Raw genomic sequence first — 22,906 nt, forward strand, 5'->3', positions numbered from 1 at the left:
AGGAAGGAAGGAGGGAGGGAGGGAGGAAGGAAGGAGGGAGGGAGGGAGGCAGAGTAAATCCAAGGCAGAAGAAAGAAAACAGAAACCAGTAAGATAGAAAACAAGTCAGTGAAAAGAAAAATCATAACTTGGTTCTTTGAAAAGATAGCAAAGATTGGGAAACTTCAGCCCGTTCGACTGTACGTGAAAAGACGAGAATTCCTAGAACATCTAGACAACTTTGAAAGAAGATCAAACGCTCGTCTGCTAAACCAATGAGCCAGGACCCCCACTTCATTCCATATGCAAAATTAACACAGCTCATAGGCCTTTCTGTAAGAGCCAAGACTATAAAAACTGTAAAGGAAAACATGAGAAAATACTCATGGCCTTGGGCTGAGTGGGGCTAATGAGACATGACAGCACCAGCCTGATCCATAAAAGTAAGAACTAGTGAAGTGAACTTCATTAGAACAGGAGCACTTCAAAAGACACCATGAAGACAGGTAAGCAAGCCACGGGCTGGGAGGAAATACAGTTCGTGTACTCACACCTGCGTTCAGAATGTGCAGAAAACTCTTGTGATCCAATAAGACAGAAAACTTAGTGGCCAGGTGTCATTAGTCACTGGGGAATGCAAGTCGAAGCCATCACAAGATGTCACTAGTACCCCCTGAAGAGCTTTCTCAAAGCACAGGCACAGGAGGTAGGCAAACTAGAGCCTTCGCACCGTGCCGAGGAGACTGTAGAATGGGGCAGTTTCTTAGTAAGTTAAACACAGGCCTACTGTGTGACCCAGAGTTCCATTCCTAGGAAGGAACTCCGCTGAAAACACGTTCACCAAAGAGATATGCTGATAGTCGGATGATACAGGAGAACATGGGGTCCCCTTTCCGGCTCTTAGTGTCATTCATAAAAGAGTTTAAGAATGGACTTAGAAGTTTTAGGAAAATTTTATTAGAATTAAAAAAAAAAAAAATCCCCAGGGCAGGCACATTGCAAATCTCAGCAGCCGCCCTAAGGAGAATGGAGGGGAGACGGAAAAAGTCATAAAGGCCTGGCAGTTTAGAGCCGGCATAGAGGTCAGGCATGGTGGACTGGCAGCCGCATGGTGGGGAGTTTCAAGGAAAGAGTAAAAATGCCCAAAGTGTTAGGAAAAAACATGCTTAGAAAAGAGGTAGAGGGGCTGGAGGGATGGCTCAGCAGTTATGAGCACTGCTCTTGCAGAGGACCCAGGTTCGATTCCCAGCACCCACATGGTGCCTATGAGCCGCCCTTAACTCCAGTTCCAGAGGAATCTGAAACCCAGTTCTGACCTCCATGGCACGCTCACATACATGCAGGCAGTGCTGTCACACACATAAAATGAAAACAATAAATAGAACTTAAGCAGGTAGAAAGAAGAAAAGGAGAGGTGCTCTGAAGAACTGAGAAAAACGGTCTGTGGCCTGGTCCCTAAGCTCTGCACCATGGGGCAGGGCTCCAGGGCAGGAAAAGTTCACCCTCTCATTGGACACTAGGCATGCAGCCTATCTGTCTGGCATGACTGAAGGTGAACCCACAGCCCTTGGGTGATCCTGGGACCAGGTGACTGACCTGTAAAACTGGAAAGACTCCACCAGAGTCTCCAAGCTAGAGATTATTCTCTTCACCAGTTTTCCTCTAAGGGCCTTTTTTTGCCTCTATAACGTTAACAACAACCTCATTCAATACAGCCCCAAACCAAGAAGTCAGAGGCCATGGACTGCTGACTAGATTAGCAGCCCATGGTAGAGCCACAGTGCAATACTATTGGGAAGTGAAGCCAGTGCCGTCTCCATGTGGCTGTTCCTCACAGGCACCGAGATGAGCGAGGAGAGAGCCGCCCTTCGTATTTGTGTGTTTATGACTGCACTTACACGGTATATCCAGAAACGGCATGTTCGTAGACAGTGGCACCCAGGGCAGAGGGACTGGGGGTCAGCGCAAGTGTCTAGAGCAATTGTGAAGATTATGACTCAACTCTAAATTTACTATAAACCATTGGCTTGTGTACTTACAATAGATATTTTTGTAGTGTATAAATTGTCCCTTGGTAATACTATTGAAACAAAATTTGAGGGTCCAGGAATGTCTCGGACACATTCTCCCAGCATGCCTAGGGTCCACAGATAGCTGTGTAAAGCTGCTTCTGCTTTTTACCATTAAAACTGTGGTCGCCTATGACGTTATTGCTTATCTTATACACAACTCCTGTTTCTGAAGAAGTCAAAATGTGTTTCATTCCTTGTTCCAAATTACTTTATTTGCACCAGCCATTCCAAAGAAAGTGATCTGGAAACACAGATTTGCTTGGTCAGATCTGGGTACCGTTTAGCCCTGATGCCTTGTAGTTAACTGTTCAGGCGCTGAGAGACTTAGCGGGCCTCCCGCACTTGCAAATCAAAACCTGGGGAATTACTTGGGTCATGCCTGCTAGCAGTTGAAGGGCTGTCACTCAGCTCAGATGCCCCACCAGCCACAGCCCGAGTGCAGTCAGACACTGCTCCCTTGCAGGAAGGCGGCAGCTGGCTGTAGACAGGCCTATTTGTCACCTAGTTGAATCCAGTTCTTCCCGTTGCCCCCGCTGCGTCCTGTCACTCACCGAATCCTTCTGTTTCAGCTCTTGCAGTTCAACCCTCTGGAGCGTCTGGGTGCTGGCGGGGCTGGTGTTGAAGATATTAAATCTCACCCGTTTTTCACCCCCGTGGACTGGGCAGAACTGACAGGATGAGAACCATTCGGAGCACTCATAACAGATGGATCTGCAGGTGCCCAGCGTCTCTAGACACAACCTGGCTCAGCTCATCCGGAGCCTTGGGACAAAGACCTGGGAGGAAGTGATGGGGCAGGGAGGCTAACAGACTCGATTACACTTGTTGCTGGACAAGAGATTAGTGACCTTGCCAGCAGCTGCTACATATACGCCTTACCAAGGTGTGACGTCACTCACATTCAGGGTGCAGGTGTACTGCAAACCCAGCTGAAAGTCTGGTGCCCTGCAGAGCGCCCTGTTCTGCTAAGAGGCTTTAGGTATAGAAGGAAGTTTGACTTGGTGGAAGGACTTCTCTGTGGCAGCTAACAGTGCTTCTCCTAACCAGGACCGGTTTACACGACCAAGTAAACATTTGCTGAATAACACTATAAGTGCTTTGGGAATAACATCACCAGTGGGGCTTTCAAAGTGAGAAAAATGCATAATGCCTGGGGGGACACTGTCCTACCATGCTGTTCAGTTCATGCATTTTGAGCAGGATTCAGGCCTTCTGAAGAAAAAACACTCCTGTCAACTTTGAACTGCTCTGGTTGAGGCTGAGGGGGCCGTGGACGCATGACTCTCCTCCAGCCCCGCCCCATCTCCTGTACCGTTTGCTCATTCATCCTTTCAGATGTGTTAATGCCCGTAAATACATACAACGAAAAAGGGACGGGGTGTTTATTTCCTCAGACTCTGTCAGCCTAAGAAGGACTAAGAAATCATGATTTAAAATAAACATGGTTAAAAAATTATGTCTCCTTAATTTAGTAGGTTAGATTTCATTTTTTGTTTCCTTTCTCTTTCAATTTTAATTGTTAATTTAGATTTTATATGTGTAAGTGTATTGCCTCATGTATGTCAGTGCTCCCATGCCATGCAGTGCCTGCAGAGGTCAGAACTGGAGTTACAGATACTTGTTAGCCTCCATGTGGGTGCTGGAATCGAAGCTGGGTCCTTTGCAGGAGCCGTCTCTCCAGCCCCTCTGCTTCCTTTCTTTTGGGATAGTAGCAGTTTCTCCTGCTTTGTCTTGAGCACGTTTTCCTTTTGGGTTGGTATACTGGGAGCCGTAGGATCCTGCCTACATGGCATAGCATGGCAGTCCTGTTTCACATCACAGCCAGGTGATGTTCAGAGCTGAACTCCTGATCTGTTTCACATTCTGCAGAGAGAATTTGAGTATTTGCTTGTTTCCAAACATATGTGTCACGTCCTCATGTTGCTAAGGAAGCCTCTGTTGCCGTGTGTTGTTTACAAAAAGTTACAAGTACTTTAAAATGTTAATGTTCATTTTTCAAACTTTACCCAAAGATTAAAGAATAAAGCACTACTTCCAAGTTAGAGACCACCAGAAATTACCTTGGCTTTTGTCGTCGTATTTGTGTGTGTTTGTGGTCTCAGGGGTCGGATCCGGCCGTGTGCATTCGAGCTAAGCAGTTGTTTCATTGAGCTCCGTTCTCTGAAGCCCTTGAAAATTTCTGTCCCCCACCCCCGAGATCTGTCCAGCCTCCACCTGCTGTCATCCAGGTCTCTGTCAGATTAGTCAGAGGCAGAAGCTGTTTGTACAAACACAGGAAATGGGCGAGCGTTGCTCCATTTTCTACTTTTTTTCCTCCCCTTTTTTCTTCTTGGTCCTTATAACCCGAAACCCAGCTGAAGGCTGTGACAGCACCAGGTGGGGAGAGCAGGTCACCGGGATCAGAGCTCAGTCAAGATGACATCAGTTCCTGGAGCTGGGTTTTAGCTCCCCAGTCAGTCCCCTGGCCCCATAACAGGAACTCAGGCAGGTGAGACAGGATGACTTCCTGTGTGGGTCAGTAGGAAGCCTGCAAGTACTCAGAACTTCCTTCCAGAAGTGCCCTGTGACACAAAAGTTGGACTTTGCAGCGAAGGTGAAGGCCCTGCCCTCTCATGTGATCTGGGCTCTTGGAGTCAAAGGACTCCATGTCAGCAGGTGGTTGCCATGGCAGTGTGGCCACAACTCCATTGCTGTGATTCTGCTCTCCAGTCTGCATGCTTGATTGGAGCTTGTGTTTAATGTGAATACATCATTCATCATCTATTTTAGTGATGAGCATGGGGATGTGGGTGAGGCCCAAGTCATTTTGGTGTGATGGCATGAGTTGGGACTGGCCTCTTGTGGTTTATATTTAGCTTGCTTAAGTGGGGTGGAATGTAGACCAGAATTATGAAAGAAATTGCCACTTTGTACTATGTTCCTATTTTACTGGAGCAAAATATATAATAAATGTTGCCGCTTTAGTCATTTTGAGCTCTGTGTACGTGTACGTGTGTGTGTGTGTGTTGGGGTCAACGTCAGGCGCCTTCCTCAGGCATCTCTGCCTGTTTATGACTCAAGATCTCTCACTGAACCTAGAGCTCATTTTGCCTAGACGGTCTGGTGAGTGGTCCCGGGTACCCTCCTGTCTCCTTCCCAGTGCTGGGATTACAGGTGCATGCCCATGCGTGCTGGGGGCCGGAGTTCAGGTCCTGTGCTTGCGTGGCAGACACTGCCCACGGAGCTGTCTCCCCAGTTCCCCCTTCAGCCATTTTTAAGGGCACACTGCAGTAGTGATGTTTAGCACACTTAGCTTTTTGTGAAGCTGTCACCACATCCCTCTTATCATCCCAAATGAAAACTGTGTTCACAGTTCTCCCTCTCCCCAGCTTCCAGCTCTCCTGGGTTTGACCACTGTAGTAGACTCCTCATGTGGAATTACACGTTGTTTTGTGTGTGTCTGGTTTGTTTGGTATGAAGTTTCTAAGGCTCATCCATGCTGTAGAATGTGTCAGAGTTTTCTTATTTTTACTTTATGTGTATGAGTGTATTGCCTGCGTGTATCAAGTACGCAAGTACACTGCATGTATGTAAGTGCACCTCCACAGAGGTCAGAAGAGGGCATTCTTAGGTGCCCTGGAACTGCAGTTATGGATGTTGTGAGCTGCCATGTGGGTGCTGGGAACCAAACCCAGGTCCCCTGCAAGAACAGCAGGTGTTCATAACTGCTGAGCCATCTCTCCAGCTCCTAGTTTTCTTTTTAAAGACTGAATAGTGCTCTACTGTGAGTATATACCACATTTTATAAGTTACTCATCTGGTGAGTTGAAGTCCACTTCTAAGGAGGGCTGTCATTTTGACTGACCTAAATGGTCCTGGTGTCCTGCTCTCCCCAGCCTGGCTGACTTTAGCTATTCATCTGTTTATAGAACTCCATTGTGGGTCTGTCTCTCGTTTGGTTTTCACGATGTTTATCTGTTTTGTGTTTTACTCTTGGACACTGTGATTAATGGCGCAGTGCAGGTATCTTGAGTGCTTTCTTGGTGACTTTATGCCTCTACATTGACTTAGCAGCATTGCTGACTTACCTCTCTGTGCTCTTTTAGAAGGCCTTTTCCAGACAGGTTGCCACTGCCTGAAACTGTGCTGCAGAAATCCACCAGCTCTACCCGACATGCAGGCAAGTGATGCTTCCTGAGAGCAGAGGGACAGCTATGGGGTAGAAGCATGCTGACACTATGACAAGAGTTCCTATTATCTGAGACAGATATTTTCAGCTTGTTACGATAGCAAGACTCTGGTTTTATTTCAACTGAAAGAAAATGGTGTATTTGTTGGGCACAATGTGATGCTTTGGTGTATATGTGTACTGTGGGATGGTCAGCTGGCTGATGGACAGGCGTCCCTTATGTACCGACTACACCTTCGCGCAATTCTTTTGGCAGTTTTGAATATGGAATATGAACTATTCATGACAATCACTGTACTGTGAGGTGGGTCTGCAGACCTTTGCCCCTTCCACCAGTGTCTCTGGCCCTCTCCATGCCTTCCCTGTGGCAGTTGCCCTCCCTGTGGTAGACACCATTCTGGTTGGTTTGCAGAGACTAACTGAACTTGTAATCTATTTAAACAGCCTTTATTGATCGATATGATTTATTATTTAGTTTTAGTGTATGTGTGTTTGTGTGTGTGGGTGTGCATGCTACAGCATGTGTGAAGAAGTCAGAGGTATTCCTCACCTTCCGCCTTGTTTGAAGTGGGGATCCTCGTGCCCAGCTGTGTGTGTCAGGCTAGCTGGCCTGCAAGCTTCCTGGATTCCCCTGTCACCATCATCCATCTCACCAGCTTTTTGTGATCTGGGGATCTGAACTCAGATCCTCAGGTTTGTGTGCAAGCACTTGACCCACTGAGTCATCTCTCCTGCCTTACTCAAACTGTCTTTTAAGCTGCTACAACTCCTGGGTTTTGACCCTCAACCTTTTCCTCACTTATTTCAGGGTCAGTGGGAGCCAAGAGTGACTTCTGCATTCATGTAGTACATGTACTAGGGAGGGTAACACAGCTGTGCTGTGGCCAGCAACTGTACCCTGGGGCCCACACACAGCACATCCCGACTTGCCCCACACTGGGGTATCCTAATCGAAAGAAGCCTGACTATAGAACTGAACAGTTCTGTGCCTCCCAAGGGCCCCTGGGTCCTTTCCCATGGGCTCACTTGGGAGCATAACATTGAGTATCTTCTTTAGTTTGTCTAAATGCTGTGGGTGATGAAGCCTGGTGTCTCCAGCTCTGTCCTTGAGGGTTGCAGAACATGACAGCTGTAGAGTGGTGCTGGCAGTGTCTCTAACTGGCCTCTAACCCTAATCATAAGGCATCATTTTGGATGTGTCCCATACTGCAGAGCGAGGAGTGGCAACCTCTGTGCTCTGCAAGTATATGATTTTTTTTTTATTTTTCAATGTGAACTAATATGATAAATTCACGTTGTAGACAGAAAAGGTTAGTGAAAACCCGAAATTGATACTTAACTGTTTTCTTGTAATTATTTTTCTATTATTTCTAGGGTTGCTGCCAGGCCTCCCTCAGCAGCATAGCCCTTGGTAATTTATAGCCCTTGCCAATAAAGATTATAGAGGAGCTGGAGAGGTGGCTCAGTGGTTAAGGCCACACACTGTTTTTGTAGAGAACCCGAGTTTGGTTCCCAGCACCCACTTTGGATGACTTACAACCATCTGTAAATCCATCTCCAGGAGATTTGACACCCTCTTCTGGTCTCTGTGGGCACCTACACACACATGGCAGAGGGTGGGCCATTCCCACACTGCCCTCTTCCTTGACCTCCATGCCTGTGGTGGTGGTCCTATCCCCATACCCTGTCTATCACATTTTGCTGTTTATCTGACCCAGTCCTTTGGCAGGGCATAATCAGAGCTCGAAATTGGTACTTTCTGTTCCTATTAGTGCAGAACATTAACTTCTCCCAGCTTAGGTGATTTGAATTTTTGTATTTGATGTATCCTTGGCTCATCTTGGGTTTTCACATTAAGCCCTCATGTTAGAGGGCTCCTGGATAGCCAGAGCTGTGTGGTCAGCGCTTTCTAAATACAGTTGGAAGCATCAGCGCAGTAGGGAAATGGGAGGCAGAACCTCTTTTCCAAGACTTGTTGTCATTGCCTCTTTCAAGGACAGTGAATAGGAAGTCAGAGCTAGGGTCCGTCTTCGTAAGACTTATGATCAGACGATGTGTAGTGAAAGGGTGAGCCCTGCACGGCTTCTCGATGTGGGCAGCTTATCTCAGGGGAGGTCTAAGCAGGAAGAGGAAAGGCACCGAGTGAGGCAGCCAGGCCCACATGGCCAGGGACGGGGGCATTTACTGCGCAAGTGTGAGGACCTGACTTTGGGCCCCTAGAACCCATGTAAAGAGCAAGCATCTGCAATCTCAGCCCTCCTAGGGCAAGGCGGGAGAATCCTGAGGTTCTTGGGCCAGCTGGCCTGGTGTATGCAGTGCTGAACAGGAGACCCTGCCTCAATGAGGTGGAAGGGGAGGACCCACACTCAAGGTTTCCTCTGACCTCCACATGCGTGTTATAGCATGTGTGTACCCCCCCCCACACACACACATGAAGACACACACAGGATAAAAAGTAACAATAGATTAATAAAATAGAAGAATGACTCTTCGTCTCTGCTCAGGAAGAGTTGGGCAGACATAGAAGCTACTTGAGTTTGTCCAGGCTCGTAGATGGCTGGCCTGCCTTTGAGATGGGTGGAGGGCACTCATTCCCTCCCTCCCTCCCTCCCAGGGTCTCCCTTTACCCTCACCTAGCCTGGAACTTGCTATATAGACCAGGCTGGCCTGGAACTCAGAGATCTGCCTGCCTCTGTCTTCCAGGGAGGCCTGGATTAAAGGCATGTACCACCACACCCAGCAGCTGTGCCTTCTTTCGGTTGGGAATCCCTTTTACCAAATGTGGCACAGCGGAGCCAGCTTTGGGCACACTGAGAACCTCTGCAGCCTGTTCCAGTAAAGTTCCTGGAAAAAATTTCCTATCAGAAGGCCAGCTCTTCTAGGAACACTGGTAGGATTGCTTCAAATCTTGGCTACTTCGTAAAACGAGGAGGTTACAAGGTCCAAGTTTGATCACCTGCCAAAAGAGGCAAACGTGAGAGGGAGCTGAGGAGGAACTGATTTCAAAGGCAGCTAAGGGACTAGATGTGCTGCCGTGGGCTCCAGGGAGATGGGCATGAAAGCCAGATGACAGAGAGGAGCTCTAGAGGTAGAACATTAAACAATCTCCGTGGCACTTTGGTTTCTTAGCATCGTTCTAGAAAGAAAATATTAGATTGTTGGAAAATTTTTAAACAAAATTCTGAATGACAAAGAAAACCCAAACTGAGCTATTCTACCCCTTCTCATGGCTCCCCCGCCTCCTCCATCCCCTCCTACTCCTCTGCCCCTTGCTGAGCAGAACTTGCTTCAAGGACTTTGTAAAATACAGGGAGGAAAGAAGCAAATGAGGGTGTAGTGAGCATGTGGGCACAGCGTGGAGGGTAAGACTTTTTTCATTTGTTTTTATTTTGTGTGTATGAGTGTATTGCCTACATGTATGTGAGTGCATCCGTGTTGTGCAATGCCCACAGAGGTCAAAAGAGGGCATCGGATCCCCAGGAATTGGAGTTGTTAGCTGCCATGTAGGTGCTGGGAACTGAACCTGGGTCTTCTGCAAGAGCAGCCAGTGCTCTTAACTGCTGAGCCAGCTCTCCAGCCCCTAAAAAAAATTTTTTTTTGACACAGAAATTTTATTTCCTGTATTTTGTTTGGGGAGAAGAAAGTTTCCAGGGAACACACACACACACACACACACACACACACACAGACACACACACACACACACACACACACACACAAAATAAATGAAAATCAGAGGAGGTGGGGAGGATTGAGCAAGGGGCGAGAGAGACAGAATGAATCTATAGTGTATCAAGGTAGGGAAATGGGAACATGGAAGGCCAGGTGAATGGGGCTGAGCTGGCATGAGTGACAGCTACTGGCGGCGGGGGGGTGGTGGGTGGTGGATAATTTTAGGGTTAGAATGGAGAATAATCGGAGGGAAAGAGATTAGACACAAGGAGAGAAGTTAGGCGTCAGAACAGATTCAGACTGGAGATAAAACCCAGAGAATGTGGAGGAGAGCTGCAGTCAGCCTCCTGCTCCTCAAGTGCAGTTTCCCCATCAAACATTGCTTGCTTTTTTTTTGAAGCCACTTTATACCAGTAGGTAGTGACTTGCCTGTAGCATCACCCCAAGGAGTCTCCAGGGAAATCCAGCAGAGCCAATGCATAGTCAGTGATGATTAGGAGACCCCGAGCATGGCCGAGGCCAAGTATGGTTGGCGATGGTCAGGAGAGCTTGTGCATGGACGGCCAGGATCAGGAGAGCCCGAGTGTGGCTGGCCAGGATCAGAAGAGCCTGGGCGTGGCCGGTGATGGTCAGGAGAGCCCGTGCATGGCTGGCCAGGATCAGGAGAGCGCGTACATGACCTGCCAAGATCAGGAGAGCCTGTGCATGGCCAGTGATGGTCAGGAGAGCCCATGCATTGCCAGCCAGGATCAGGAGAGATGTGAGAGATGTGCATGGCCGGTGTTGGCTTCCCCACCATTCGGAACTCAGAGTCCTGGGTCCCAGCCCACTGTCCAGTGCTGTAGTCTTAGGTACTTGGTTGTTTACTGTTTGGATAATATTCTGACCTTTGTTCTTAGGGACTTATCTCTTTGTACTAACTAGATCTTTGACATAGCTTATCTCAAAAAGTGTTCCCCCATTCTGAGTGTGCTGGTTAGTTTTTGTCAATTAGACACAAACCTATACTCACCTGAGAAGAGGGAATCTCAACTGAGGTAGTACCTCCATCCCATTAGCCTGTGTGCATGTCTTTGGGGCATTTTCTTGATTATTAATTGATGTAGGTGGGTCTAGCCCAGTGTAGGAGATGCCATCCCTGGGCAGGTGGGCCTGGACTATAAAAGAAAGGTAACTGACTGAGCAGCATTCCTCCATGGTCTCCTGCTTCAGTTCCTGCCTCAAGTTCCTTCCCTGGCTTCCCTCAGTGAGGTACATAAAGCTGAAATAAACCCTTTCCTCCCACAGACAGAAAAGCAAACTAGAACACTGGGTCAGGGGAACCTGTTTATTTTCACTCTTGCTACTTTTTCTTTAAGTTTGAAATTATTTCCAGAAATAAAGCTTTAGGGAAATGAAAAAAAAAATTCTGGACCATTGTTAAAAAGGTTCTGGACCCCATCTGGGTGCTGCTGAATCATGGCAGCATGGGTTTTAAGAAGCCCCGCACCTCCAGAGGAGTCTGATGCCTGTGCAAGTTCAGAGCCTCTGGCTTCTTTCACTTGAACTTGCCTCTGCCTAGGGTGTGCTGAGCATCACGCCCCTGGTGTGCGGTCCCGGTTTGAAGGCGCTGCAGCACCCAGTGTATTTCCGTGGAAGCTGGCCGCACAGTCCTTGTGTAACTGGGGAAGGGTGATTCATAGAAGACGGCATCAAAGTGATGGAGGGAGAGAAAAGCCAGTGGGGGTTGGCAGCTGGGGAGGGCAAAAGAGGCACACGTGGTGCAGAGTGGCTCGGTCCCCAGAGACCAGCCACGGCTGTCGGTTGCCTTTGATGGACAGGTCTTGTCCTTGAAGGCCTTTGTTACAATAGATGGTCTAGCTGTCAGGCTTGAATTTTGATCCCTTGAGCATGGTTGGGCTTCGGGTCCCTTCTCAGACACTGCTGCAGTTGAGAGCCAGCATTTAGTCCCTCGTCTTGTTCAAGACAGGATGCAAAGACTCAAAACCAAGTTTGGGAAAGATTACAGAATGTTCTCTCTGAATTCTGAGTGTCTCCTGGCTGTTGTGCATTTTCTCTAGAAGGACGACTCAGCTCGAGATACTATCTGGTGTCATTTTACCTTTTGCAACTGGCATCGAGCTTCTCAGCAAGATACCAAAATAACATGCTCTTCAAAGATGTGTGTTTATTGTGTGGGGGGGAATATGTGTATACATGTTCACATGTTTGTGCAGGCGAATGTGCACATACATGTAGAGGTCAATGTCAGGTGACCTCAATTGATCCCCTTTCTCATCTAAATTAATTATTGTATGTGTGTATGATGTGTGTGTAAGCATGCACGTGGCATGTGTGGAAGTTGGAGGAAAAACTTGTTGAATCAGTTTTTTCTATCTACTTTTCTGTGGGATCTGGGGGTGGCACCCAAGCTCTCTGGCTTTCATGGTGAGCACTGTACTAGATGAGCCATCTCCATAGTTCTAACCTTTTATATTTAAGTGTGGAGGTGAGGGGACTATGGGCAATCCATTTTAAAATTTTTTATTGTGAGGTTATTTGTAAGGTACTAAGAATGTTATTAGTTGAGATTATTTTTAAGGTATAATATATAGTAAATGATATATTATTTCCCCAAATATATATATATATACACTACATATTGTCCCTAAAATATATATTATATATAATACATCTGTGCTGGATGCTTTGGTTGTCAACGTGACACACCTGGGTACAGAGAGCCTCAATTGGGGAACTGCCTCCATTGGACTGGCCTGTGGTCATGTCTGTGGGACATTTTCTTAATTATTGAGTGATGTGGGAGGGCCCAGCCCACTGTGGGTGGTGCCACCCCTGGGCGTGTTGTTCTGTGTTGTATAATAAAGCAGGTTGAGCACAGGCTTGGGGAGCAAGCCAGTAAGCAGTGTTCCTCCATGGCCTGTGCTCCAGCTCCTGCCTCCAGGTTCCTGCCCTGAGTTCCTACCTTGGGCTCCCTTAGCGATGTACTGTGACCCGGGAGATATAAGACAAATAAACCTGTTAGCACCCAAGTTGGTTTTGGTCAGAGTGTTTTGTTACAGCAATTGAAAACAAACAAGAACATATATTATCCCTCAAATACATATATATTTGACTTTCCAGTAAACACTGGTAAAATGTTCAGGTAATTTTATTTTCAGTAGGAGAGATATTGAGAAGGCAGGAGGGTCTGGAATTCAGCAGTGAGATGCTTCTTACTGCAGAGGCGGGCTCTCCTCAGCATGCACTGGCTCCCAGGGCCTGAGTAACTCTTGACAGGCATGGAGATGAGTCAAGGGGTCATTGGGTAGAATTTGCTATTTGGGGAAAGAATGGCTGGGTGCTTTTTATTCTCTTGTCTTCCCTGTCCACACTGAGGTTCGACCTGTTCCCGCCCAACTGGGCCTCCATCTGTGTGGCTACAGTGTGACCCAAGGCCTCTGTCAGGCCAGGAGCACCTCGGACCAAGAGTCACCACAAGGCATGGGGCTTCCTTCTGCCTGTACCCCATTTCTGGGGTCAGAACCCCTCAACTCCACTTTTCTTGATCGCGAAGCACCTCCAGGCTGGGTCTGGATCTGGCCCTTGCTATTTAATCGTCCTCGCTGGCTCTGGTGCATCTTGGCACCCAGAGAGCAGGAGCGACAGCCATGGATGCCACTCTGTCCCTCTGTGCAGATTGGAGCTATATCCTGAAGCTTAGCTCCACTGTGGGCTATCATGGCTGGAGGAGAGGAGGGGAGAGCCGCGCTGCCTGCTGCAGCTGTCTCCTTTTGAATCCGCCACCCCCACTCCCCAGGTGCCAGAACAACTCTGGGTTTCGAATCTCCCCATCACTACCTCTCCCGCCCATTGCAGTTCCCGGGTGCAGCTTTCCAACGAGCCTTTTGTTGAAGCCCTAAATCCATGGTAGGGAAATTACCAAGAGACCCTTCCACAGGCTGCCCTCCCTCCCCTCACTCCATCTCTTTCTTTCCTGCCTTTGTCTCCTTCTGAAGCTGGGGTCAGAATCCCTAGCCAGACTGAGAACATGGTTGCTATTCCAGGGCCCAGATGCCAGTGTGTGGCAGCATCTGGCTTGTTGGCAAGCGTCACCAGCAGTTGTGCTGGCTGCTTCTAGGCCTGTCATGTGGCTGAGCTGCGGATGGGGGCCTTGTCACAAAACAGAGTTTCTTTGAGACTATGGTTTCAACCAAGGTGCCCACCAGAAAACAATGTGCCTCGTGGAGGGGGACCTGGATTAGTGGCCAAGGGGACCTCGGGCTCTGGCTTTGATGCCACTCTTGGCCTGATCTGTAAAGCCCCTGGTTCATGTTGGGAGCCGGCTCCTCCTGCAAACTTACCTTCTTGTGCTGTTAGTGTCGCAGGTGCCTTAAGGCATGGAGCTCCTTGAAAGAGAAACACAAATCACTAAAAATGCTGAGATCAAATCCTGCTCCTCAGAGGCGTCCGTTTGGCACGGGGAGTGCATGATAACAGCTTGCTTTAGAAAGGTGACATTTCTGCTGAAGGCTGAATAATAAAAAATGCATTTTAAAAACTCAGCTCTTCCATGTCTTCTGATAGTTGACGTTTGAAGTAAAGGCCATTTCTTCAATGTGCAGGGTCTTTTCTGAGGCTAGCCCTCAACCATGGACACATTAACCCTTGTCATCAATGATGAGACTTGGGAGCCTTTTAATGATCACATTATAGGACTTTCAATCCTCTTCTCAAGGTATGAGGCTCCAGTGCTGAGCATGTGTCTTGGGCGCTCGCTGTCCAGGCCGTGGAGGGGAGAGGCAGGATGAGGCATGCGCGGCCTTCAGAGATGCAGGTCATGGTGACCAGCTGTCATGTGCTTCTGCTGGCTCACTTCTTCCACACATTTCTGCCGGAGGGAGCACTCTGTTTTGCAGATGGAGACATGGAGGCCCTGGGAAGGTGAGTCATCCAGTGGGCAAGCTAATCAGAGCTGGTTCTGTGACTGAGGTGCTTGGAGTCCCTGAGCACTGGTATCTTGGGTTCTTGGCTCTAAACTAAAGGCAAGGATTATGTTTTCCCCTTTGCAGCTCTCCCTCGTCTAGCCAATCATGAGGGCTCATGTGTGAAGACTTGATCCCCAGCCACTGGATCCAGCCACTAAGAGGTGATCGGATCATGAGAACTCTGACTTGATGACTGGATTTGGGATTTGATGGCATTATTGAATGGAAGTGGAGACTAGGTGGGGTGGGGCCTGGTGAGGAAGTAGTTTTCTAGGGGTGTGTCTTTGATGGGCACCCCCTCCCCCCACTTCCTGGCTGCCAAGACCTAAGCATCTCACCCCACCACATTCATGTCATCACACTCTTCCTCACTGCACTCCCCTGTCACACGTTCTGCCTCGCTATGCCCTTCCATCACACACTCTTCCTTGCAGCGCCCTGTCACACGCTCTGCCTTACCACGGGCTGGGCTAACTGGACTGAAACTTCTGAAACAGCAGAAATTAATTTTTCTCCTAAATTGTTTCAAGTATTCGTCACAGTGATGAAAAGTCCAATTTAAACACAGAACCTATATACCTGACCCCTTTCCACATGATATCCCCTCCCAACAGCACCGCCCCAACACACACATACATCGAGGGTTCTTTGCAAAATGGAGGCTCCAGATCAGCTAAAGAAGGAGTCAAGAAGAAGCAAAAAGTAGCTTGAATTAAGAGATGGTGACCCTGGCAGACTGGGATGGGGACAGCATGCTGCCGTCATCATCCTACCTGCAGAACAGCTAGAGAGCAGAATCAAAAATTCATAGACAACATTTTCAACAAAACTAGGTGGCAAGACACCATGAGTGCCAAACGCAAGCAGTTGAAAATGAAATCCCAGCAGCCAGAAGTGGGTGGCATGTGGGAGATCAGAAGCTGCAGCTTTTGACTGCAGCCCAGGGAGCCAACCAGCCCTCATGGGAGGCTCAGCACCTGCCCGAGGCCACCAGCTGCAGGTGGAAGGTATTTCATTCTAACACTTGTAAGTGCACAGAGCTTGGGATAAGGAGACAAAGGCACCTGCCTTTCAACTCAAAATTCGCTTTCAGAGATGTGTCAAGTAAAAGGCAGTGTGCCAAGGAAAAACTGCCCGGAATGGGCAGGACAGAGATAAGGGAACTGCCCACAGCAATCCTGGGGACCAGTTAGGGAATCTCAGCGAGAGGTCAGGCGTGTTTCAACATTTCACTGAAGCAACAGAAGAGGGAGCTCTGTGAAGTGAGAAACTAACCTGCTTTGTTCTCATAGTTTAGGAGGACAAATTTCACATTAAAACGAATGACCCAAGAAAGTCGTGGGGTGTGGTGGAACACACCTGCTCTCCCTGCACTCAGGCATGAGGATCATGATATTGAGGCCAGCCTGGGCTATCTAGTAAGACCCTGTCTCTAAAAAAAGAAAGAAAAGTCAACATCAAGCCCTGGGATGCAAAGATAGTGGAAAAAAAGAACTTGGAATAGAATAATGTCCATATATGCAATGAACATATTCCAGAAGGATGTGCTCACAAATTATGAAAACGAATTTCAAAATGAATTGAGAGACATTAAAAAAATTATATAAGACATGAAGCCATAATTAGAATGTTTGGAGATAATAGGACAACTCAGGAAAGAATTGAAAATAAAAGAAAAAATTTCAGAAATGAAGACAAAACTAGGGACCAAAAAAGGACTAAAAACAGAAAACTGGGGCTGGAGAGACGGCTCGGCAGTTGAGAGCACTGACTGCTCTTGCAGAGGACCCAGTTTGGTTCCCAGCACCCACATGGCGGCTACGAACCGTCCTTAACTCCAGTTCCAGGGGAAGCCGCCTTCTGACCTCCGCAGCATCGCACGACATGGATGCACTCGCATACATGCAGGCAATATACTCATACACATAAAACAAAACAAAACAGAAAATGCCTTCCAAGAAATGGAATTGATAATAAAATAATAACAAGGCTTCAAGAAAAAGCACCATATGTTGAGGTAGACAAAGATGGAACAAATAATTAGGAGATCTCTCTCTCTCTCTCTCTCTCTCTCTCTCTCTCTCTCTCCCTCCCTCCCTCCCTCACACACACACACACACACACACAAAATGAAAGAAGGGAACTAACCTAGTAAAAAAATCTAAGAAAACATTCCTGAAATTCAAATATGAAGCTCACTGTGGACAGGGCACATTGCACACTGGAAGTGGAGACATCATGACATCGAGAAAAGGGAAAAGAGCCCATGATTTATGGGGAAAGTTTCACATGACACTTCTTGTCCTAGTTTGTTTCTCCATTGCTGTGACAAAACACTCTGACCACTACCAACTTGGGGAGGAAAGGGTTTATTCAGCTTACATCTCCCAGGTCACAGTTCATTAGGGAGCCCAAGGTAGGAACTCAGTGCAGGAACCTGGAGGCAGGAGCTGGAGCACAGGCCATGGAGGAACGCTGCTTACTGACTTGTTCCCCCTGGCCCTGCTCAGCCTGCTTTTCTTATGCAACACAGGCCCACCTGCCCAGGGGTGGCACCACCCACAGTGGGCTGGGCCCTCCCACATCACTCATCAAGAAGATGCCCTTCAGACATGGCCACAGGCCAGTCCAGTGAAGGCAGTTCCCCAATTGAAGCTCCCTCAACCCAGGTGTGTCAGATTGACACTAAAGCTATCCAGCACAATTCCCAACAGCATCACTTATTGGAGAGAAAAAAAGTAAATTGATATATTTGTAAAACATGAGAAAGTGAGCCAAAGATTTTATATCCAGCCAAACTGGCTTCCAAATATTAAAGGACACTGTTGTGGTTGGAATAGAAAATGTCCTCCTTGGCTTCTATATTTAAACACTCGATTCCCAGTTTGTGGTACTGTTTGGAGAGGTTATGGAGCCTTTAGGAGATAGAGCCTTGCTGGAGGAAGTATGTCACTGGGATGTACTTTGAGGATTTATAGCCTCACCCTCACTTCCTGTGTACAGATGAAAATGTAACCTTCCACCTTCCTGCTCTGGCTCCTTGCCCCACCTTTATGGACATCTCGCCCTCTAGGACTCTATTAGTCACTTTTCTGTTGTGATAGAAACACTGACCAAAGCAACTTTCAGAAGGAAGAGTTTATTTATTTAGTTTATGGGTCCAGGTTCCAGAGGGATTAGCATCCTAAATGGCTGGGAGGGGTGGTGGCAGGTGGTGGCTGGAGCAGGAGCAGAAAGCAGAGGCTCACATCTTCAAGCAGACACAGGAATTAAAGAGTGACTGAAAATCCAGCGGAGTTTAAGAACTCTCCAAGCCCTCCCCTCAGTACATGCTTCCTCCAGCAAGGCCACAACCTTCTAAGACCTCCCGAAACAGTGCCGCCAACTGGGGACAAATACTTTGAGCGTATAGGGGACATTCTCAAACCACCACAAGGGCCATAAGCCAGAATAAACTCTTCTTAAGTTGATTTGGTCATGGTATTTTATCACAGCAATAGCAATAATAACTAATATAAGCACAGACAGTGATCAGTGTGCAAGAACTCAGGAAGTAGCTCTCTCACAAGATTTTTTAATGTGTATCAGTGTTTTGCCTGCATGTATGTAAGTCCAGCATGTGCATGTCTGCTGTCCCCAGAGGCCAGAAGAGGACAGTAGATTTCTTGGAATTGGAGTTACTGATGGTTGTTAGCCACTATGTGGGTTCTGGCAACCTATTCCTAGTCCCCTGGAAGAGCAAGCAGTCTCTTAGCCGCCGAGTCACCCTTCCAGCCCCAGTTTTCCTCTTGTCTTTGAAGTCCTGTGACAGGACACCACGGGTGGGTGGTTTATAAAGAACAGAACTTGATATGTGGTTGACATATGAGATCAGGCGACATGGTTGGTTCTGGTGAGGACCCTCTCCCCATTTGTCTAGTACTGACATCTTGTGTCCTGATGTGGGGAGTCAGAGGAAGCAAGCTCTTCTGATTACTCTAAGGACACTAATCCCCTTTGTGGGGGCTTCATTGTGTGACCTCCTCTACTCATAATTACCTGCCAAAAGCCCCACCTTCTACCATCACATTGGGGATTACGGTTTTAACATGAGTTCTGGGAGGACCCAGGTATTTAGTCCGTAACAGCTCCCATGACCTCTTCCTAAGGAATTGAGTAGAAAATACTTTGTAGACAGCTGGGGTGAAGAGATCAACATAGGGGCTGGAGAGGTAGTGCAGTGGTTAAGAACACTGACTGTTCTTGCAGAAGACCCGGGTTTGAATCCCAGCACCCACATGGTAGCTAACAACTGTCCGTAACTCCAGTTCCAGGGCATCCGACAGTCTCTTCTGTCCTCTGTGGGCATTGCACGACACGGGTGCACTTAACTACACTCAGGCAATACATGCATACATATAACTTAAAAATAAAATATTTTAAAAAGAGAGATCAACATAAAATTAGTTAAGGACCTGGGGGCTGGGGCGATGGCTCACTGGTTAAAGCATTGGCTGTTCTTGCAGAGGACCCAGGTTCAAGTCCCAACACCCACATGGTGACTAACAACTGTTCATAACTCCAGTTCCAGGGCATCTGCGCCCTCTTCTGACCTCCATGGGCATTGTATGACATGGGTACACCTACACACATGTAGGCAATATACTCATACACATAAAATAACAATAGTAAAAATTTTTAAAAAGTTAAAAATCCAGCAGTTACTTGTAGATCTATGAAGGACTAAGAGGTGTGGACACACCTGCTGTCATGCCGTCACCGCACCATTTCCATGATGGCAGTTAGTACCTAGCGAGGTAGTGTTAAGGCTGTTGAAGTGAACAGAGGTGATGACATTGCTGTTTACAAGCTGTTCCCCTCTTCCATCATTTGCGTGGCAGAGTGAGAGCCTTTGGACACAGATCTGCTGGCGCTTGCTCTACGGCTTCCAGCCTCTGAAGACCTAGCAATGTTTGCTGTGTGTAAATTACCTGATGCAGGTGTTTTATTAGAATGGGAGGATCAGACCGAGGCACAGAAGATAAACCAGGTCGCAATACAAGGAAATCTGGACGATAGTATTCCCTCTGGTTCAGGGTCCAGGACTCAGAATGGAAAGGAGATTCTGAGGCGAAGCAGTCAAGACTGCATGGTACTGAATCCCACTGAGCGAGGTGGTGCACAGCTTTAGTCCCAGCACTCGGGAGGCAGAGGCACGTGGATCTCTGTGAGATCAAAGCCAGCTTGCCCTGCATAGAGAATTTCAGGCCAGCTGGGACTACAGGGATACCCTGTCTCAAAAAATGTTTTTTGAATGCCCCAATTCTTTCTTTTTGAAATAAGAAAGTATGAGATTTATTTTGGATTTTAAAGGAGCCTATAGTTAACAGAGAATGGATTTTTCGAAAAACTTAAAAAAAATTATTTTTATTTTATGTGTATGTATGTATTGCTTGTATGTATATAAGTGCATCCGTGTCCTGCAATGCCCATGGAGGACAAAAGAGAGCTTTGGATCCCCTAGACCTGGAGTTAGGGATGGTTGTTAGTTGCCATGTGGGTGCTGAGATTTGAACCCAGGTCCTCTGCAAGAACAGCCAGTGGTCTTAACTGAGCCATGTTTCCAGCCCCCAGGCTATGGTTTTTTTTTTTTTTTTTTTTTTTTTTAAATGAAACATAGAACTTTTAAAATGTTGGGTGTTTTTTTTTTTTTATTTTTATTTTTTTTTGAGGCAGGGTCTCCCTGTAGCCCCAGCTGGCTGGGAACTCACTGTGTAGACCAGGCTGGCTGCAACTCACAGAAATCCACCTGCCTCTGTCTCCCAAGTGCTGGGATTAAAGGTGAGTGCCACCATGCCCAGCAGAATTTTTGAAGGTTGTATTTTTAAAGTTGAATTTTATTTTATATTGTGATAACATGAGATCATGCAGATCAGAAAGGAAAGGGTGTAGTTTAATAGTGATGTGTTATGTGTCCAGTTGACCAGGGGTGGGGAGATTGTCCGCTTAGTTGACCAGGGGTGGGGGATTCTCCACTTAGTTTTTGTCAACTTGACATCTACAAAGAGGGAATCTCAACAGAGGAATTTCCTCCACCATATTTGCCTGTGGGCACATCTATGGGATTGGTTCCTAATTGATGCAGGAGGCTGCAGAAAACTGTGGGTGATGTCATCTCTGGGCAGGTTCACCTGGGCTGTATGCAAAAGGTCCCTGACCATGAATCTGGAAGCAAGTTTTCCTCCATGGCTCATGTCTGTGTTTCTGCTTGAGTTCTTTCCCTGGCTTCCCTCAATGATCACCAGGATTTGCAAGGTGAAATAAGCCCTTTCCTTCACCCTCCCCCCTACATAGCATACAACTCAAACCAACCCAAACCACATAATACTGAATCTGAACAGAAAGTCTCTAAATAGATTTGTGATGTGTTTTCATCTTTGCTATTTTCTTGTTTATTTCTTTTAAGCTAGGGTCTCATGTAGCACAGGCTAGTCTCAGACTTGCTGAGGATGATCTTGAACTGCTGATCCTCTTGTCTCCATGTTCCAAGTGCTGGGATTATAGGCGTGCACCACCATACCTGGTATTGTTGTTTTGATTTTACATTTTTATTTATTGTGTATGTGTGGGGGCTTATATGTGCAGTGGCACACGTGTGGATGTCACATGGCTTTCAGTTCGCTCTTTGTAACATGTGAGTCCCAGTGATTGTTGTCAGGCTTGGTGGCAAGCCTGTATCTGCTGAACCATCTTGCCAGCCCCCCATGTATTGCTTTATTTATTTATTTTTTATTATTTTATGTGAATGAATGTATTGCGTACATGTATGTAAGTGTACCCATGTCATACAATGCCCCCAGGGGTCAGAAGAGGGCGCTGGAGCCCCTGGAACTGGAGTTATGGACAGTTGTTAGCTGCCATGTGGGTGCTGAGAACCAAACTCGGGTCTTCTGCAAGAGCAGCCAGTGCTCTTAGCTGCCGAGCCATCTCTCCAGTCCCCCTATGTATTGCTGTTCATTGCTCCATTTAAATTTAGTTTTTACACTTAAACATAAAGATGAAAATCCCAAATCCTCACATCAGTGGCATCACCTAGATTGTCCAGTGCAAAGTCCTTGATGCAGCTCTGCGGGGCTTGTGCTCTTATCTTCAGAAAGGAGTCTGGTGAGGAGTCACCAGACCAAGTGCGGCTATCTCACAGCAGACCACACAGAAACTTCTAGTCTTCAGAAAATTCTGAGACCTCTTAAAAGAGCTCAGAACTTCCTCTTGGCCAAAGATGGGACAATTTGACCTTCAAAAGTAATTGCCAGCCTCATCATCACCGTTTAGATGCAAGACTGAAAATGATATTAAAAGGAAGTGATCACCTGGGGAGAATTCTTGGGAACAAATTTATTATCTTGAAAATTAGAAAACAAAGGAAAAGCATTCATACTTATTGTTATATGAATGATGACCTGGATTCCACGTAGAGAGTGAGGAGCAGAGTTTGTTTATAAACTCCTCCAGCCATAAGATGAAAGTGTGGAATTAGAAGGCCACCTTTTGGCAACCCCCGGTGCTGGAGTCAGGCATTTAGTAACAGTGGTGCTTTGGATCCTGCCAACGTGCTTCCTAATGTGCCTCAGACACCGCTTACAGTCCTGAGAAAGGGCTCCAGCCTGGGTCTGCACATGGGCTCAACTGAGCTGTCAACTTTAAGGAATATGATACAGGGACCCGTGCTGACCTCCCCCAGAGTTTGCAGTTAACAGCATCAGACTTAGACACCTGCAGGCAAGGAGCCTGATTTCTTCAGCAGGTCATTCATGAAGAAAGGTGTAGACCTGGAGCCTATGGCTTAGACCCAGAGAATTAAAAGATACTAAAAAGTTTAAGAGACTTAAGACTAGTGTTTAGAGAAGCACATTTAGGTAATGGTCTTTTCAGAAGGCAAAGAGGCAACTGTCACAGGATGATTGTTAGTTTGGAGGAAGTGGGTTTTGATTAAGGGGCATACATAAGAGCTTCTGGGGTACCTACACCTCTCTCTCTCTCTCTCTCTCTCTCTCTCTCTCTCTCTCTCT

General features: G+C 47.1%; 1 protein-coding gene across 5 annotated transcripts in view; it reads left to right on the forward strand.

Annotated features, from left to right (window-relative positions):
• Window positions 1-22,906, forward strand: part of Rps6kc1 (ribosomal protein S6 kinase C1) — a 250,085-nt gene that overhangs the window by 193,645 nt on the left and 33,534 nt on the right. For 4 of the 5 annotated variants that reach the window (XM_029559457.1, XM_008824853.3, XM_008824854.3 and 1 more), the window contains one exon: window positions 2,621-4,093. The exons of the other annotated variant lie outside the window; for it this stretch is intronic. In XM_029559457.1, coding sequence (XP_029415317.1) covers window positions 2,621-2,731 — 111 coding nt within the window. In that variant the 3' untranslated portion in view covers window positions 2,732-4,093. Of the gene's footprint in view, window positions 1-2,620; window positions 4,094-22,906 lie in introns of those variants that run through there. 5 annotated transcript variants of the gene reach the window in all.

Source organism: Nannospalax galili, unplaced genomic scaffold (genome assembly GCF_000622305.1).
Source record: "Nannospalax galili isolate Female #2095 unplaced genomic scaffold, S.galili_v1.0 scaffold648, whole genome shotgun sequence".
In the NCBI taxonomy this organism is placed as follows: Eukaryota; Metazoa; Chordata; class Mammalia; order Rodentia; family Spalacidae; genus Nannospalax; species Nannospalax galili.